General features: G+C 47.5%; 1 protein-coding gene across 3 annotated transcripts in view; it reads right to left on the reverse strand.

Annotated features, from left to right (window-relative positions):
- LOC148400985 (neural-cadherin) overlaps positions 1-19,950 on the reverse strand; it is a 107,363-nt gene that overhangs the window by 33,948 nt on the left and 53,465 nt on the right. For all 3 annotated transcript variants that reach the window (XM_088372298.1, XM_088372297.1, XM_088372299.1), the window contains 13 exons: positions 17,637-17,886; positions 15,679-15,806; positions 15,405-15,591; positions 12,804-12,947; positions 9,014-9,134; positions 8,655-8,817; positions 7,834-8,298; positions 7,571-7,762; positions 6,810-7,001; positions 5,888-6,331; positions 5,475-5,805; positions 4,364-4,457; positions 946-1,130 (listed from right to left, as the gene is read on the reverse strand). In XM_088372298.1, coding sequence (XP_088228424.1) covers positions 946-1,130; positions 4,364-4,457; positions 5,475-5,805; positions 5,888-6,331; positions 6,810-7,001; positions 7,571-7,762; positions 7,834-8,298; positions 8,655-8,817; positions 9,014-9,134; positions 12,804-12,947; positions 15,405-15,591; positions 15,679-15,806; positions 17,637-17,886 — 2,896 coding nt within the window. The remainder of the gene's footprint in view (positions 1-945; positions 1,131-4,363; positions 4,458-5,474; positions 5,806-5,887; positions 6,332-6,809; positions 7,002-7,570; positions 7,763-7,833; positions 8,299-8,654; positions 8,818-9,013; positions 9,135-12,803; positions 12,948-15,404; positions 15,592-15,678; positions 15,807-17,636; positions 17,887-19,950) is intronic.

Consider the following 19,950-nt stretch of genomic DNA (forward strand, 5'->3'; position numbering starts at 1 on the left):
TTCCGTTTCATGTTTGCCGCGTTTTACAAGGCAGTGCCGCCGCGTCGACTGCCTCGAACTGCACTCATCATGGGAAATTGAAATGTAAAAATAAATATGTCATTGGCACTGAACGCTTGCTCTCCATTGAACGAATATAAACGTCCATGAGAGTGAATGAGTTGGAAAAGGATCATTTATTCACTCTTTGTTTAGCTATGTCAGCAATGATTACGGACAGATTTGATTTGTATATATTTGGGGATTTTCAGATCAAATGAGGGCTCTTAAGTAAAATTGTATTTTTTGGGGATTTTTTTGTGGTACGTCAATTTCATTTTGGAGAGATTTTGGATATTACAAATCTTGTATGCCGTACTGAAATTAAAATTGGGAAAAATTTCTAAGGTCACATGCGATTTAAAGTGGGCATGAGAGCGAGCGGCCATACAGAGAAGGTGTCATGAGTATCTCTATTTTCTTTGCAGCCCAAATGAGCAATGTTTCCACCGGCTGCTCCGTGTCACATTCATCTACCTGCATCCTGCGTTGGCAAGACAAATCCTTTTATGTGCAAGCACGGCGAGGCACGGCGCTCGCTCCTTCCTTCCTCCTCCAAAGCGCCTGCCTCTCTTTGGAACGTTCTATTTCAATATCTGAGAGATGGTAAAAGCCCCTCAGCCGTGTCCTATTTCTCGCAGGCAAATGTAAAGTGGAGGAGACGGCGGAACCTGACGTGCACCTGGTAACTGCGCAAGGCTGTGTTTCGTGAGATCCAAGATGGAAAATCGTACATCAGCCTTCAAAGTGTCTAATCGGGAAAACATCATCAACTCACTGGAGAGAATTTTCTTTTTTTTTTTTTTTTTTTAAATGTCAGATTTTTTTTATATTTTACCTTTGTTTGTAAAGCCAAATTAAATTAAATTAAAAACAAATAGACATAAAAAAGAAATGATTTCTTACCTGCCAGGCGGAGCGACGCCGAGTTGTGCACGGCGGCGTCGGGCAGCTCTCGTACATGCACCGTTACCGCGGAGATGGCGTCGGGCCACACGCCGTCCGAAACGCGCACCAGGAACTGATAGTCGCCGGACGGGGCGTTCTCCTTGATGATCACAAAGCCCGTGCGCTTGTTCAAGATGAAGTAGCTGTTCAGACAAAAAAGGCAGCAATTTGTCAACCAAATGTCTGCTTTCTTCACTTTTATACGAAAGGTCAACAATAAGTGTGATGATATTTTTCCCATTACCAGTGCGGAACTCTTTTTACATTTTGAATAATGCCCCCCCTCCCAATAAAAAAGCTCAGCATTGAGCACGAATGTCGTGCGGGAAGGTGGCGGTTCGGGCAAAGCGTGACCTTCTCCCGCCTCGCCAAACAACTCCAAAGTCCTCCAGACACTTCGGGGGGAGCCGGCGTGAAGCAATTAGGCCTGGATTGTCTGGCTCCTTCTCACCCGGGGAACGTCTCTAGGGGGCGCCGTGGGTCAAAGCGTCGCCCGGCCAATTATGGGACGGATGCTCCGGCTCATAAATTAAAACAGTCGCCGCCTACGGCCCAGCGGCGTGATTGAAAATGTTGGGACAAGGTCAAGGCCAAGCCGTCGGGGGGGTTGCCGACGTGCTGGCCCCGTGTTGACCCAGGAAAACCCACGAGCTTGCCGTGTGTCTCTTTAAGGATGCCCTTTCATTGTTTAAACTGTACCTTGCACTTGTGTGTGTGTGTGTGTGTGTAATTCAAGTCATCAACTGCAATCAGTGGACTGTGATGCGTGTGCTCAATGAAGCACCGAAATGCGAACGCCCACGCACACTTTTGCGGTGAATGCAAAACAGTCGTCTCATGATGCAAAAATTAAGTTTAAAAAAAGTCTTTAATTTACTCCATCCCTCCCTCCCTCCCTCCCTCCATCCATCCGCTTACAGTATTTATTCAATTCATGTCACCTAAATGAATCAAGTTCCATTTATTTAGAGAATGATTCACACCACTTTTGGTGCGCTACGGAATGATGCTAACTTAGGTACATTTTTTTTACGGTCGTGACTCATTTTTTAATTACATTTTATACTCACATCATTTACTCGTACCGATTTTTAATTCCACATTTTGAAAGTATCTGTGATGCAAAAAAGTCTGTGTGTCGCGGTGATTTTTTTCTCGTATTGATGATCACATTTGTTTTTGTGCGCGAGCAAACAAACGGCTCAAACTTTTGCTACGGTCTCACGAGGACGACAAATAAAAGCGAGGCGTCGTGCCAAACCAAAGCGGGCGAGTGAGGCGTTGACGAGGTGTTAACGAGGCTTTAAAGTACAACCTCCTCCTCCTACCTTCCTTTCGGAGGATAAAACAGGGAAAGGGATGAAAACACTCCATCGCGCGCTTTTACGATGTCTTTTATGCCCCCTTTTAGTGTTTACTCCATTTCCCGCTGTGAATCAAAGTCCCCGTGGGACAATGATAGACGGAGGCATTAAGGCGCTAAGGCGGAAGGATGTCTGACAAACGAGCCAAGATGACTTTTTGTGTCTTGCCGTACAGATAATTACTTTGCTTGATTAGGGCGGAGACCCGTCAGCGGCGCCGGACAGCAATCATGCTACTGAACTCCGAAGCAAGACTTTTACGCGCGGGTGCCGTTGATTTTGTCCAAATAGCGGCTAAAAATAAAAAAGTCGACACCCCCCTGTTTGAATTTTGGCGTTGAAGATTGCGCAAGATGAAAAATCCTTTGACGACTTCAGCGGTTTTAAAAATGACAACTTGCGCGCGATTAACAGGTGGATTGATGGAAACTTTATTTACCCACATGAGAAATTCACGGCAAAGGTTTGAAGTGACAGCCCCGTTTACATCTGCTCATAAAAAAAGCCAAGTGGCGCAGTAAAACGGGCGGAAAGCGCAGCGCGATGAGCTACAACGTGCTTCCCGTTAAAGCCCTCTTTTTTTTTTTCTTTTTTTTACCGAGCTGACAAAGATCAGTGGCGGATGAACGGAGCATGGAAAGGATGCTGCCGCTGCAAAGTTAGTGGCAGATGTTTTGACCTTTTTCCCGCTGGGTGTACAATGGGTGCATCCATTCTGAAGACGAGTTTGGCAGAAATAAGTTATACACATCGAATATGGATGGAGGGGCTTTGTTTCCCCCCCCCCCCCCCCCAACAGGTGCGCCAAATCTTTCTTTCGGGATGCAGAAAGGTGAGTGTGGCCTTAGATTGATACTTTCAGTAAATCTGGACTTTACTTTGACTTTTTGATGGAGATGCACAGGTCACAGCAGGTGGGCACGCCAAGTCTTTTTGGATCTAGTAGGGGCTGAACGGTTTAGACCAATAAAATAGGAAGCTTACCGGTTCGCTTTTTTAGGCTGTGTGCAGAGTCAAATGGGGATGTGGCAAGTCTGTATTGTGGAGGAGGCGTGGTCTAAGCATTTTTAATCGGGTGTGAAAGGGTGCGCAAGATAAAAGGGGGGTGTGGACAAGAACATTTGCCCCTTGAGCCCAAAAATTGCCACGGTGGGGGTTTTATTTTGACATTTTTTCAGGGTGTGCCGGGATGAGACGTTTGGATTTCCGAGAGGGGTGTGCCATCTTGGCCTGGCTCTTAAAAGGCTCCCATGGATCATTTGGGTTGTTGCTGGCAAATAAATGAGTTGATGCCAAACTTTTGTGGAGATCCACGACTAAAGGGGGTGCAGATCTTAAAGATCCAATGACAAGTCCGTTGAACAGTATTGACACGTGATGGATCTTCACTATAATCCGCCAGTGAATTTAATCAGCGTGTGAAATCCCCCAAGTTTCCCGGCCCGGCTTGGTTGGGGTGATTGATGGACGTGTGAATAATGCAAAAACGGGAGTCCAGGCGTAGCCGTGCGGAATGTGGGCCAGATGTTGGCGGCGGGCGGGCGCGCACATCAATCGCGGCGGCTAATGAATACACACCTTATGGATCGCCGGTGATTCGGCCAAAGAAGGTGGAAGCCTTATTTCTTTGTCAGCTTGGCCATCAGCAATGGGCCGAACGTATCGATCGCACCTTGCGCAACTTTATCGCTGCATTGGGCTTGCGCAACGTTTACACTCTAGTGTAGCATCTTTCATGTTTATACACCGGGAGTAGACAATATTTATTTTCTGTAGGTTTTTAATGGAGCGTATTTAATGGCGATCCATTTGGTATCGACCATACGCCCTAGATTGATCCTATTTATAGTATATGCAGCTCGACTGTATATTTAAAAGAAAAAAAAAGTACTCGAGGACCACGGTGCCGGTTTGAAAAATGTGTGTGGTATCGGAAATCCCGAGTAGCAAGGGTTTGGCAACTTTGGAATCATATTTTTGTATTTGTGTTTACAAAGAAGAGGAGGACTTACGTGGGTACGTGTCCCTCGAAGACGTACGTCTTGTTGTCCCAGTCGTCCGGGTCGGGCGCGTACACTTTTCCTAGAACGGTGGTGGGCATGCGGCCTGAAGAGAAAGAGAGAGAGAAAAAAATAAACACAAAGAGAAAAATCCATTTCTTGTTTCAGTCTTGCAGAGCATTTCAAGTGGTGGAAGATTGAGGAGTGCTGGTGAAGGTCACATGACAGGAAGTAGAAAAATTGATATGGGACTTTGCGATAACCTTCAAGGAGACTCCTTCAGCAATTTCAAAAAGCTTTTCCAATCCAAACAAGGCACTGGTGCACCGGCTTGCAGTCCTACTTTCAAAGCCTAAGATTCTCTTCGCTCCTTTCGAAAAATAAAACCAATTCAGTCTTCCTGTACTACTTTGAAAATGTCAATCTTGAAACCCTACTTTAAAATCATCAACCCCCAGTCATGACTTCAGAAGGGTAGCCCTTGTTTAACAGCTTCAAAAGTCTCATTTGAAAACACAAATTGGGCTCAATACCTTAACACTTTTTTTAGAGCCCTACCCATGGCTTAAAAGCCAACCCCCTCATTTGAAAGCCAACCATTTTTGTTGATGACTTTTTGCAGCAGTGAAGGCCAAAATCCTCCCATGCGGTCGTGCAAGTAAAATAAAAGACCCGCACGGTGGCACCAAGAGCAACGGGAGTTGACGGGCCGACGCCGGCGTCTGATGCGCGGCACAAAGGCCTTCCCGCCGTAACATATTTGCCAATTCCGACGGAGGCCCAATCGGCCCCGACGGCGCTTTGGTGCGACGCCCGGCCGGCGGGTGGCGGAGCTATAAACGGTCCGACTGAGCGGCGCCGCGGGACACCTGCTGGCTAATGGACAATCACGAGGACCATGAAAATGTTGACGATAACGATCCAGGGAGGAGAAGACATAAAAATGCTGCCATTGCCTTCCATTGCCGCATACTGATGAGAGCTTAATTGGTGGAGAAACGGCACAAGCTCTGCTGGTTAGAGCTGTGCCACATGCACAAAACTATTGAGACGCCCTCATCATCTCCGAATCGGAGAACAAAAATGTTTGACACACCAGAAAAAAAAAATCATCCCAGCTCACCTTTGTGCGTGTTGATGAAGACGGTCTTTTCGCCGGCGACGTGCGGGTGGTCGTTGTGGTCGCCGATGGTGACGGTCAGCGTTGAGGTGACCGTTTTGGCGGGATGCCCGCTGTCGCTCATGACCACGGGGATGAGGAACTCCTTCTGACGTTCGCGGTCGAACGTCCGCAGCGCCGTCAGCGTGGCCGTCCCGTTCAGGTTGTCCTTCAGGTAGAAGTCGTTGTCGTGGCGATAGTCGTCCGGGACAGCGAAACGGAAAGGCGCGCCGTTCTCCGGGGAGTCGCGGTCCACCGCCCGCAGCAGCGTGGACGTCTCGTTCATGGCTACAACCTGAAAATGTATGCAGACATTGATTGATGTGTGTGTATCTTCAGTCACTGACACGTCATGACACGTTTGGTGGTGATCCTACCTGAGGTCCAGGAAGGTTCTCAAAGACCACCGGCGCGTACTCGGCTTCAAACTGCGGCCCGTTATCGTTGACGTCCAGCAGGGGGAGCTCCACCGTGGCGCTACCCGACAAAGCGGGCACCCCGCGGTCCGTGGCGATGACCACCAGGTGGTGCTGGGCCACCCTCTCGCGATCCAGCGGCCGGGCCACCGTCAGGACGCCCGATTGGTCCACGGCGAAGAGCCCGTCCGGGTCCGAGTCTCGAGACAGACTGTAGACCAGCTGACGGTTCTGACCCGAGTCCAAGTCGCTGGCCACCAAGCGGGCCACGCTGGTCCCCACGGGGACGTCCTCTGACAGGGGACCCAGAGACAAAAAGTGCGGGATGAAGACCGGGGCGTGGTCGTTGTAGTCGTCCACCTCAACCGCGCAGTGAAGCAGGCTGGAAAAATCCAAGTCTTCAACCTGGAACACATACAGACAACATAAGTCATGTTCAAGCAGTTCCAAAAAAATCATTTTTGAACCCTAATTGTAAAACCTAAGCCTTGCCTGAAACCCAAATCTGGCAAACTTTCAAAGTCACTTTGCAAGCGTACCGCCGCATCTGTAAAACTCAAGTGCACCATTTCACTTCTCTCATACAGGCTGCACTTTGCGAGAGACGAAAAAAAAAAAAAAAAGAGTCCTTTGGCGAGCTATTTGAGAGGCAGATTGCTGTTCTGCAAAAAAGCAAGTGAATCATTGCCTTTCATGTACTCAAGTGACCCTTAAAAGTTTCCGATGCATCGCCGCCGATCGACTCAATCTTTGTAGAGTCAGTCGCGGCTATTTGTCGACTAGGCGTGACTAGACCTTGTATGTCTAGCTTTGGCCACAGCTGTCTAAACGGAACGTGATTGCACCTCAAGTCACCTGGACACGAATTGTACGAGCGAGTCACCTTGATGGTGAGGTTGAAGCTCTGCTCGCCGTGTCTCTCGTAGTCGAGTCGCTTCTTGAGTCGGAGGCTTCCCCGCTGCTCCGCTTTGTTGCTGACCACGTAGAACTTTTGCTCCTGGTCTCCGGCCACCACGCTGAAGGTCAGCTGGCCGTTTTCTCCCGTGTCTCGGTCCTCGGCCTTCAACTCCAGGACCTTGGCAAACGAGCCGGCAGGGAACACGTCAGTAGCGCGGCGGCGTTTTTAGACTCGTCGGATGGCTGCCGGAATTGCATTCGGATTTTGAAATTGAATTCAGCAGCCAAGAGAGCATCGAACACAAACGTCCGTCTTTCTATTTCGTTCACGTTCCCAGACGGAAGGTTTGGATGCGGCTTGGTGTGCATGTTCAGCCGTCTTGAACTTTTTTTTTTTCTTCCCCCCCCCCTCCCATCGCAGAGCTGAGAACTCAAAGCGAACGCTTAAAGGGAATATAAAAGCTGCAGTGCTTTTTTGGGATCCTGAGCCAGGAAGAGGAAAAATTATTTCCGATGAAAAATATCCCCCCCAGTTTTTTGCATTTAATTTTTAATAGCGGAAAACGTCAAGTAAAGTTTGTTGAGTTTTTGTTTGGATGCATGCGTACCAAAATCAAAGTGCATTCAGGGGTTACGACATTTTGCATTGGAGTGGATACAAAAAGTAACAGACTTATTTCGATTGGCATCATTTAGTCGAACTGGAAAACATATTTGTGATCAATTTAGCAATTAAATGAGGCTCACCTCAGCGTTGGGCTCGGCGTTTTCCGAGATCCTGGCCAGGCAGACGTGTTGGAGGAATCTGGGCGCGTGGTCGTTGACGTCCGTGACCTGGATGGTCGCCGTGGCCGTTCCCGCCATGCCTCCGCCGTCCCGGGCTTCCACCACCAGCATGTAGGCCTCCACCTGCTCCCGATCCAGGCCGCCCAAGGCCACCTAGCAAACGGCACATTGCTGAAGAAATGGATGCTTGCTGCGTTTGCCGGCTGCCCGAATCCCAAACAAACCGTGATGGTGCCAGTGGCGGGGTTGATGGCAAACATCTCGGAGAAGGCGGCAACGCCCCCCGTCCCGTCCAAGCTGCCCAGAATCCTGTAGGACAGGACGGCGTTCTGGCCCACGGCGGCGTCGTCCAGGTCGGTGGCCGTCATCTCCATCACCGACGTGCCGGCCGGCGAGTTCTCGGCCACGTCGCCGCGGCAACTGGACGCGCAGGTGAAGACGGGAGCGTTGTCGTTGATGTCCCACACGTTGATGATGACGTCGGTGAAGCCCGTCAGGCCCTCGCCGCCTTCGTCCGTGGCCAACACCACAAAACGCCAGGCGGCGCGCTCCTCGCGGTTCAGCGTCCGCTGAGCGTAGATCTTGCCCGTCGCCTCGTCGATGACAAACTCGCTCTCGGCGCCCTGGCCGTGGAGGGAGTAGCGGAGGGCCTCCTGGTCGGCGTCCTTGTCCGGGTCGGACGCTGTCACCTGCGACCCCAAAGGTATTGAAAATATTTGAAGTCCTTCTTTTTCTTACATTTTTTGCATTTATCAATCAAGTCTCATTCGCTATAATTGCATTCATTGTAATTTAATCATACTTTTTTTTTTAATTTAGGTCATTTTGACCTTTTCTTAATATCTTTTATAATTGAACGCTTCATGAACAAGAGTAAATAATTATGTACTCTTGTTCATGACGCATTTTATATTATATTATACTTTTATTTCTGAATGATTATATTCACGATGAATTGTCTTGTATTTAATTTCATGTTTTATTTTCTATTTGCAATGAAATCCATGTGGATGACTTGAATTCCCTTGAATTAGCGCATACCTACCTGCAAGACGAACACGGGCGAGCCATCCAGTTCTTCCGTCACGCTGCCATAGTATTCGTTGACGGTGAACACGGGCGCTTCGTCATTCTTGTTGACCACGTTGACCGCCACGGTGGTGTAGTCCTCCCACTTGCCGTCCGAAGCCAGAACACGCAGCTTGTACCTGCAACGATGACATGACGACTTGGAGAATCAAGATGACAACTGGCGGTAAGTGCTCGTGGTGTCCACCAATAGCACTTTCCCGTGACTTGTGTCAACATCAACAACCGGCACTTAGTTCGCTGAGAGTCTTCTCAAAGTGCTTTCTTTTTTTTAAATCAGTTCATCTTCATTTCGAATGGATCAATGCGGTCTACCTTTTATTCCGCTCGTAGTCCAGAGGCTGAGCGATGAAGATGGTCCCCACCTCCGGTTCCACGTCAAACACGCCTCCCGTGTTTCCGGACGTGATCTGGTAGCGCAGTTTAGCGTTCCCGCCTGCGGAAGAGCACATAAGCCTCACCAAAATGGCCGGCGCTCACCGTGACGAGCTGATTGATTTCCTGCGAGGAAACCTCCTCGCGAGAAGAGCTCGTCGCCCGGCCGTCGACGGGCCGGCCGTTCGGTGTTAATGGAGAGCATTAGCGCATGTTAGCGGGGGAAAGTGTAATCAGATAGCGGGCTCGACAAAAGGTGATTACTCGGGCTTGGCATGTGAAGAGACGCTCCTGATGAGAAATCCATAGTAAGTTTATCTTGCTGCCTGCCTGATGGAGGAAAAGCTTCCAGGTGGATGTTTTCAATGCAATGGAGCAAAAGGACGTCGCCCAAATGTTTGGATCTAGTTCTCGTCTGGGCTCTCACATCAAACTGCACCTATTTGATATTCATCGACCAAAAAGCGATCCTTCATTTATGCTCAACATGTAGCAATCTCCTTTGCCACTTTCTCGGACTTGTAAATTATTTTTCAACTGTTTTCAGTTCAGGGTCGGGCGGGAAAATTCGCTCTGCATACATTGCAGCACGCACTTCACCCTCCGTTTCAAAAGAACAAAAAGTGACGGCAAGGTCGGCTTGCTTTTCTCGTGCCGATGTCCAATCACTATGTCATTTTAAAGCCCTCAAAAGTGCAGTGCGATGACGTGATTGAAGCGCCGAGCTGTGCATACAGTCGAGAGTAGAGAGATGGAAATGCCCCCCCCACACAGAATTTGTCACTTCGGCCTCCCCCCGCAATTTTTACAGCCATTAAAACAAGTCAGTGCCTTTTCAATGTGTCGTAACACGTTTTTCTGAGCTGCCCTTGAAGGCATAATGAACAGTCGCCGTGCAGACAATCCATCACGCAGATGGCAGATGAGGCAGACGCTGGGGGAAAAAAGAAAAAAAAAATCTGCCTACAAGAAGCCATGTAACGTCCTCGAATTTTTCCATATTTTTCCAATGTAGATTGAGCAAAACTGTCAATAGCAGAATTTCGTCAAGGAGAGACGCAGTCAGGGGAGGCAGTTGAGGCTCTGCCTCACCTATCATCATTATGACAAGTAAAAATGAAATCATAACATAAAATGAGTATTATTTGTCTTAATAATTTCAAACATTTTTGTCACTGGAGATCCAACGGCAGAGGACGAGGATTCGCCGCTGCGCATCCCCCCGCCCGCCTCGCCGCTTGCAAACTAATGGCCGCACCCCTGCCAGCGTGGTTCAGACGATTGTGTCACGTAATTCCGATTAGCCTTATGCTAATTCCCATCACGCAACCACGGAGCCGGGATTCGTTAAGGCGTAATTGGCCGTTCTCGGCTTAACACAGCGGAAAAGGTTGTCTTAATTGCAAACGGCGCAGAGTGGGTTACTTCCCGTCTACTCACGCGTGAAACATGACTTGTTGACTTGGGCCCAAAATTGGTTATGTTTGGTAAACGAGATCTTTACATGATAAGATATTTCGATTTTGAGTTCACATGACCTAGAAAGTGTGTTACGCGCGAAGCAACTGCAACGCTAATCCGCCTGAATTTGTTGTCTTTCCAAACGAGACGTCAGGGCTACGTGGATTCGCAACCTTTCTCGACTGCGGTTCACATTGTTCCCCCGTGCACTCTGTTTCCTAATTATCCACATGGCTTGAATATTTGCAAATAACTGCGAGGAGCTCAAGGACGGCAGCCATCAAGGGATGATGCGCGGTGTCCAAACAAAATCAATTGAATGTTTTTCGTTTCTCTCGTCTCCCGAGCGGACTCATTTCAAAAGTCTTTGTTTCCCTGGATACACACACACATGGAATTTATGGCAACCACGTGAAATACTTAATATAGACGGAGTCTTTTGTATGCAGCATACAGAATACGCTCGGCCAATGCAAACTTAATCACACCTTCGTAAATGACTTAAATCTCTGCGACCAGTTGACGCTGGAATTATTAAGTGCAGGTGCTTCACAATCACAAAATGAAGATCAAACTGCTTACAAGCTTTGACATGATTATATTGGACTTACTCGGAATTGGATTTACTTTTATTTGCTCTCATCATTTATGTTTTTTTTTTTTAATCCCTATGCTACGCTGAAGGCTTTTTATTGATATGGTAGCGCCTTTTGCTTAGTGTGAATGTGTGGAAGCACTTGGCGCTTTCAAAGTGCACCACAAAAACAACCTTCAAGATCGACGCAAGCATAAAAATCTTTCAGGGCAACTACTCAACTTGGGGCAAACTCTAAAATGCGCCCAACCCCGCCGAGGAGCACCCGACCCCGGCAAAGCGTGAAAGCGAGCCCAACCCATCTGCTCTCCAATCATGCAAGTTGAGGCGTAAAGTAGATGGAGTTTGTCCGCGGGTGTTTTGGACCGACTCTGGCCAGCACGGAGGCTCTAACGAGACCTTTTTTTCCGGCCCTGGCATTTAACGAGACTACACTTGTTTACGGAGAGAATTTATTCCGGCTTTTTGACATCCGACAAACAAATGGGGTGGAGACTCACTGGCAGGAGTGGGAAGGAGCTCGCGGACGCTGCCCTACTCTGTGATTTTTATCGATTTTACCGATAATGACATCCCAAGCGAGGGCTCGCCTTTTAAGTCCAACACAGATGTTGAATTCCGGCACAGCAGCCTCGCTGGTGCCGCAGATTTAAAGTTGTCACATTTGCAACTAATGGGCACTTAATCTGCCCAAAATCACAAGTGCTTTTGACATTGCTGCTATTTTTTCTTGTATTCATCAACATTGGCTTTTAGTTTTGCGAAGACATTTGGTAGTGGCAGGTGCCCAACTCTGCACTTAGTAGGCTTGCTTGGCATCTCCATGACTAATGATGATAATCGCCACAATTACCATTAAGGTGCCTCAAATTTTAGAAGCGGGATCAAGCAGGGAGTCCTGATTAGCGTAATAAATAACGGCGAGATTCTTGAGAAAAACGACGACTTTAATTTCGCGATATGATTGATTTTTTTGTATATATATATATATAATGTGATTTTATTATTGAATTTTTTTATTATTATTTTTATTATTATTGCCCGGAATCCCCCTCTGTTGCAAAATGACATCAATTGAGTGAGCTGGCTCTTTTTTTTCTAATTAACAGTGAAGGAAATGTCAAAAAGTCCAACTGAGACAAAAGTGGACTTCCGAGGTTGTCGGCGGACAGCGACAAGATGCTAATGGCGCGAATTAACATTTGGACAGCCCCGCCGGGCCCAAGAAAAGCTCTGAGAGCACCCGCAGTGGCCCGCGTCGTAAAAAGCGGCCATTATTACACAGTCTATCTTTTCAGAATTCTAAAGACGACAGACGAGGAGAGGCGCAGTTCAACCCTCGGAGCAATAACATCGCCGAGTCTGGTTTGAATCTCGGCGACCTAACGAGGACTCTTAATTAGCGCTCTATTATAGGCGGGTGGATTGAAAAGGTCAACGGATTGTTACGTTTCTAATCTAGCCATATTGAACTGTTTTGCACTGTCGATTTCCTCCTCGGCTCTCGGTGGCGGCGAGTAATTTGATGTATGATATTTGTTGATGTACATTTGATGTCTGACATTTGACACGGTCATGAACACATCTTGAATGGAGCTCATTCGTAATGTGTCATTTTCAGGGCGCTTGTTTAATGTCGTGTCTCGTGTACAATGTCGGGTTTGTCATCGGCACCTTCGTCTCCGTCGTTGGCGCTGACGGTGAGGACGGCGAATCCCACGTCGGCGTCCTCGTCTGCGTCCACCTCGTACGCGGTCTGGGCGAAGGCCGGCTTGTTGTCGTTGACGTCGCTGATGAAGACGCGCACGTACGCCGTGTCTGACAGCAACAAAAGGGGGAAACAGAAATTAGAAATCTTTTTACCTCTGAAAATACAAGATGGAAAAAATTTCCTTACTATTGAGAAATAGTGAAAAGCAATCATTCATTTGTGATTTTCCTCAAAGTTGTGCCCTACCTTTGACCTGACTAGCAAACGCGCTGACAAACGAACGGCGTGTCTGCGAGTAGCAAGGACGCAACAACAAGAAGAAGAATCACAAGCAAGTCTTCCAGAAGCCAGAGAAAGCTGCTATTATGAGCGCCTCGTTGTGCCTATTCTGTCACCTGGCACATCTGTCGCATCGCTTTGCAGCCTGAACACAAACGTGTTCACCCACGCTGACGCGCACCAAAATAGGAACGCAAACCGTTCTCCCATCCATCTCCCGCCACTTGTCTGTCGAGGAAAACGCACACACGGATGGCACTCGCACACAATTCCGCTTCAAACTCCTTTCCGTGCAAAATCTTTTATTTTATTTGATGTCAAAGTATTGTTTTGGAGTTTGAGAGGTCACAAGAGCAAAACATATTAGGGTCAAAATCGTTGTTCTGCTAGACATGTTTATACTCAGCATAAAAAGAAAAAAAATCTTTTTTTCCACTTTATGGGTCAGAAAACAATGTTTTGTCATTTTCCACTGGTCATTTGTAAAGAATAGCAAAATGCAGCCACTATTTCTTTTCTACTGAAAGATTAGCATCAACTCTTTTGGTCTATGATCTCAACTTGTTCACTTCACCTCTCTATTTACATGTTTACATTTTGTCATTACCTCCGGGAGGTGAAAAAAAAAAAAGAATCTACTCAAGTATTTGTACTTTATGTCCCACCGGTGCCTGCCACGGAAAATGCGGATGGAAAAGCGCTACAGAGCACGGAAGAAGCAAATAAAGCCAATCCAAAAAGACGGAAGCTGGGTCGCCATTCGGTACGGCGCCACGAGATGATGTCGTGTTGCAAGGACGAGTGCGAAAAGTCGCAGCTGAGCGAGCCGCCTTGACGAGGTTGGCACTCCAAACAATCACACCGCCAAATGCGAAGCGCCCGTTTGGAGACTTATTTTCCATACAAGCGCGTTCTAGGGAACTTTCCGAAAATGAGAAGCACAGATTGTTTTTGTTTTTTTCCCACAGCTAACATGAAATGAGGATCCAAGTTTTTTGGACAAGACGCAAGGCACGCTTGTCGGCCATCTGCTTCAGCGGAAGGTTACGCGTGACAAACGAGGAGCTTCGGATGGGAATGAAAATCAGGTGTTTTCCTCGCAACCCCACATTTGTTCTACAACATGTTTGACACGGAGACTTTGCCGACTTTAGTTAAAAAACGCTAGCACGCTCATATCGGATGAGTTGACCAAAAGCATATTGTCCTCCGTCCTCCCTCGCCTTTCCTCAACGCTTCTTTCCGAACGAGCCGTCTGGCCGAGCATCTGCTCTCCTCCCGCACTTTGCGAGGCACGTATGCGCTTCATCTGTCGCCGCGGAAAACAAATGGAGCCTTAAATGAAGCGCAGCTGTCCAAGCATCCCACAAAGGTCTCCCTCCTCTCGGTGGCTCGTTGCTAAACGGCGGCCGAGTCGGTGCCGGTCATCGACAAAGTCACAATCGTCGTATTGTGGGACTTTAAGGTCCATCCGTAAGGAACGCACGATTATCAGGTGTGTTGTGGATTTTTTTTTTTTTGTGGATATTTTTTGCTGGTCCATTTCTCTGTTTTGAATTGATGCCAAACAAAAGTGCTCGTCTTTTGCACAAGCTGGAGCGGATTTGTTAACTCTGCTAGAAGTGCAGCAATTAAGAGTGCTTTTCACACTGACTGATTTTTGTTGTCTTTTCAGTTGTTGCCGAGCCAAAACAACACCTTGCTTATCTGCAAAGTTGTAAGGCAACAGGTGCTGTTCTAACACCTTTCCCTCAGGACGTTTTAGTCCACCAAAAGAAAAAAAAAAAAAGCCTTTTCAACGAATCTCATGTCCTCGACAGCTGGTAAAAAAAAAAAAAATACAATAAGAACGAACAGTCAAGTGACTCTTTCAACATCAACGGATCACATTCATATCATTTGAAATTGAAGTGTCCAAACGATGGCATCTATCATAAAAATACAAAAGAAAGCATATCAAATATATTATGGCTCGTTTGCTCACTTGGAACATCTCCAAATGTTCCAGCCAAAGCACGAGTTGTCGAGTACTTCTCGTTATTCTCAACAAGACAAAAAATGAATCAAGGCAGTTTTGAAAATTTTGAGCAAAGTCCATTAAGGAGTTTTGGGGTTTTTTTTCGCCCTTCAAAAAAAGCCTTCAAAGTATCTGAGAGATTGCACACTTGACATGTTTTTGAAGATCATTCCAAAGCAATTAGTGTCTTCAAATATTCTTTGATCCTCAGTTCTGCTTCGCTACAAAAGGACGAGGGCTACGACAATCCATTAAACGGAGTTCTTACCGGAATTGGGCTGCCCGTGTTTGCCGGGTCTGGCCGACTCCCAACCGTCCACCGATTGAACCTCCAACAGGTAGGAGCTTTTGGTTTCCCGGTCAAAAACGGTCTGCGTGTAGATGAAACCCGACTCGGGGTCGATGCGGAAATACTGGTGATCGCCGCTACGATCCTCAAGCAGCGAGTAGGTGATCTAGAACATGCCGTCAAAAACGGGACTTCAAATATCAATGTTTGGTTTTTCTTTTTTTTAGTACGTGTGTGTGACTGCACATTTCACCTTCCCGTTGAGGCCCAAGTCCAAGTCGTTGGCGGACACCTGAAACACCAACGTTCCCGATTGGGCGCCCTCGGTCACCGAAGCCTCGTAGATGGAGGATGTGAAAAAAGGGACGTTGTCGTTCACATCTGGAAAATTGGGGAGAAACTTCAATTTAATCATTGATTTCTCACGTACGTACAAGTACGTATGACTGCATGGGTTTAGGGTTTGGGCCTAAGGCGTTAGCATTGACAGTAACGGGGCTAAGACGTTAGCGTTGACAGGAAAGGGGCTAAGGCTAGGGGCTACATGATATTCGTGTTTAGGAGTGAAGACTTGGAGTTCGGTACCAACCAGCACTAGGGTGCACTAAGTGGCTTGGGACTAGTTTAAGGGTCTTGGGTTAAGTGGTGGCCACCAAACAAGAAGGCCAGACTTGATGATTTATTCTCCATATACAGAAACCTTTGGTCCTAGTTCCAGTATTTTTAAGCAGAAAATAGACAGTTCAAAATGAAGAGCTGGTTGTAAGATGTTAGAAGCTCAGCCGCAAAAGGAGGCTTGCGTGCAGATTGATGGCTGCCCATTAGATGGCTCCTTCCAAGATGAGGTTGAGAATGATGAGGTACAGTCATTACACCCATGCAGTGTTTGGGGACTCAAGAATGAGGGCTGGGATTGTTCTTGAATTTCCTGGAAGGTAGGCATTTGTGGAAATGAGGCTCCGCAAGTTTTTCTGAGTGGCTGCACTTAAGCATGCTGGCGTTGACCTTTTGTTTATGACAACACTTTATCTCTGGCATTTGAGAACGCATTTGCAATTACAGAGCCCAACCTTTGGGTTCCACAGAAGTTACTTTGACGCTTCAAACGTGACAAGAAGTCTTGCGGCGTCTTCTCTTGCCCTGACACTTCTTTTATTCTCTCGCTCAACTGTCAAGCTCTGCGGTCGGACCAAAGGGGGAGCTTTGCCGGGCTGTCGTTCTGACTTCTAAAGGCTGCGGGAAGATGAAAAAGCATTTGAACTCTGGACAAATACCAGCTAACTTTGGGATGTGTCGACAGAGGGCCGAACATAAAAAGAAAAAAAAAAAAGAGGGAAGCGCTTCTGGTGTCGGTGAAACACACAGTGGAAGCAAAACGTCTTATTCTTTCCACCACTGAAGCGAAACATTCCAGTCAAGAAATTATTCCACAAGGCAAGCCCATTTGCTGGGATTTGATTTGAGATCTTTATATTCCATTCTGGGGGAAAAAGACCAAAAAAAAATCTACAAATGATTGGGAAATGGCGAAAGCTACAGACAGTATGGAGTGTACGCTTGGGTTTAGGAGGTCGGGTTAGGGTTAGGGTTAGGGTTAACCTTAAAGCTAACATGCTGGAGAAGAGTAAGACTGTGGAAAAATGGGCGGCGAACTATGGTCTTAGGGTGGTTACATTTTTTATTCCACATGGTTGTTTGACAAGAGACTCCACATCTATTTTTCATTCACACCGGTGTCAAGATGAGGTTTGCAGCTCAGATCGGACAGATCAATAGCCGACAAAGCCGTGACACGGCGCCGCCAGGGCTGCCTTGAAGCCGTGGAGAGGGAAGAGATGATTCGATGGTGTCATCGAGCAGAAACTCCAGTCAAAAAAAAAAATAAACCAGATGTTCAATCGACTCCATTGGTAAAGTGACTGGAAGTGAGCAAGAATGCTCCACATTTCAGTTGAATCCACTCTGGAAAGGGGCGGGGCCTAATGTCACAAAGTCTCAGCTAGTTTCATTAGTTCTTGCTGGACTAAGGTCAAGACTTGGTGTTCTGGGGCAAGGTGAAAAGAAAACGGGATTAGGGGCGAGGGGGGTAGAAATCAGGACTAGGGTTGAGCTAGGCTTCAGAGACGATGGTGTCAATCTCAAAAGCAGCCCGTCACATTATTAGGAACGGGATTGAGAAGTTATGCCAACAACGGGAGACCGAAGACCGACCTGTGACGTTGACGAAGACGGTGGTGAAGGCAGCCAACGGGACGGCGGCCACGTTCTGGGCTCGAACCCTCAGCATGAAGTTTCGGGTGGTCTCGTAGTCCAGAGGCTCCGCCACCAGGATGGAGGCTGAGCCGTCTTCCCGGTTAGGCGTCAAGTAGAAGCGGACGGGCATGTTGGTCTCCGGGACCATGCCGTCCTCCAGATTATACGTCACCCTGGGGTCCCCCAGTGGGGAGGTGGCCTTGATGGTCTGGTTGTTTGGAGAGAGGTCACAGAAGGTTAAATCCCCTGACGCAAACCAAAGATTTTGTCTCCTTGTTGCAACACACGGAGAGGTCCACCTGAGAAAAACCAATCTCTGTCACGTTATCGTGAAATTGTACACCCCGGTCCAGATGAAATCTTTTAATCTATTCCCGCCTCCAGAGACCTCCTGGCGCATTCGGCTCTTCTACTTAGCGGAAAGCGATCAGCCCCCCGTGTTTTACGGCGGGCAATAACGTGAAGTCAAATATTAAGGCCGTAAATTTCCGGCGAGGCTCCGACATGCGGAAACCCGGCGGGATCTTACAATGCCATCTTCCCCGCCACTCCCGCCTCATTCTTGCTTGGCTAATTAAGGCCAAAGCCATGTAGAAGACATGGCCGCACGCTCCCAATTAAGCTCCAAAACGCCATCTCGGACAGGACGCCGGTGACCTCGTTGAATCCGGTCAAGCCCCCCGAACGCCGGAGCCGCCGTAATGAGACGGCGGCTGGCAAACATGGCCGCTTAAAGGCGGGGAGAGCGCTCATTTCCACGGCCGAGGCATTAGCAACATGGCTGTCAGGCCTATAACCCCATGCCTCACTCATAGGCGGAACTCGGCCCGGAGTCAGAAGCGTGCGTTAATCAGACACTGGCTGGCAAACATGCTGATGAAAAGCATCCTGGAATGTTCCAATTTCCCCAACGCCGGGCGCTTTTGGCATTTCCGCGGGCTGCCATTTTGGGAGATCCCGTCGGCTCGACGTGAAGGACCCTCGGCGGCCGCTTTGTTTCCATCCTCGCAGCGCAAATATCAATCAGAGGCTCTAATGGACTTAATTGCTTTGGAGAGGCGCTGGGAAAACACTCGTGATTAGCGGAGAAGGCATAAACGCCAGTGCGGATGAATAATGAAAGATGGCGATTAGTGAACATCTGCAGCGCGCTCAAAATGAAGCTTTAGCATGTTGCCGTTTTGCCTTTTTATTTGCTTGCTCAACCTCGTGTCAAAGGGGTCCAACTTGTTTACAGGTTCACATGGATGGCTAATAATCCAGCCTTTTAAATACTTTTCAAAACCATTCAGAGTTCCCAAATGGAAAAATAAATGCGCTTTTAGCTTTAAAGTGCAAATGGGGAAGGCGGTCCGGTCGGTTTCTCGGAATGATTACAACGCATCTGCATGCAGGGTGAAGAAGCTTTCAACGTGTAAAGCGGATTAAAAAATGGAATTCAGAAACTCAACAAATGACCATCTTCATCAAGAGATCCTTTGCTTCTACTTTTTGTTTGTTTGTAGATTTCAAAATAAGATGATTGACAATATCCATGATGTTTTAGGATTCAAGTTTTTGAGTCTGCTCAGTTGCACCATTTTGCTCCCGGAAAATAAAACATCAGGCACCAATCAACCTCATGCCTACATTTTCATGGCAAACAAATGAGTATCATCAAATTTGGATGTGAAGACGGGAAAAAAAAGCTTGGCAATTTCACGTCACCCATCTGTTTCCATTTGGAGCCCTTTTGACAAATTCCCCAGCAGGAGTTTGTCAAAGTGCGTGCCTTGGAATTTGACCAAATTGTGGTTTCAAAGCCAAACGGCAAAATTCCATTTGGCGTAGTCCAAAAAAAAAAAAGAAGCTAAGTTGCAAAACTTGGCACACGGCTCGTCTCTCTGGTTGACCTGTGCTCGCTATTGTTCCAGCAGCTCGGGGAGCCGTTTCACAAAGGTCGAAAGTTGCACCAAAAATGGCTGCTTAAAACCAAAATGGCTGACTTGCACTTCCAATTTGGCCGTGGGCCTTTCGATCTTGTTCTGCTCGTCGAGCCCGCCCAATTTTTGTCGAGCGGCGTCGAGGGCTGATTCTTTTTTTTTTTTCCACCTTAATAATTCATGGAGCAGTTCATACATTTTAATACAAATGCCAAATTATGCATACGCCGCTCAGTAGATGAATGTGTCATTCGGAAGTGGAAAACGAATATCGATTGGATGCAACCATGTTGATTATAGTCTTCAGCCGGTTTCTAAAGCAGGCTAAAGTTGAAGGACCAACATTTCGC

This window comes from Syngnathus floridae, chromosome 3 (genome assembly GCF_059516105.1).
Source record: "Syngnathus floridae isolate MCC-2025c chromosome 3, RoL_Sflo_1.0, whole genome shotgun sequence".
Taxonomy (NCBI): domain Eukaryota; kingdom Metazoa; phylum Chordata; class Actinopteri; order Syngnathiformes; family Syngnathidae; genus Syngnathus; species Syngnathus floridae.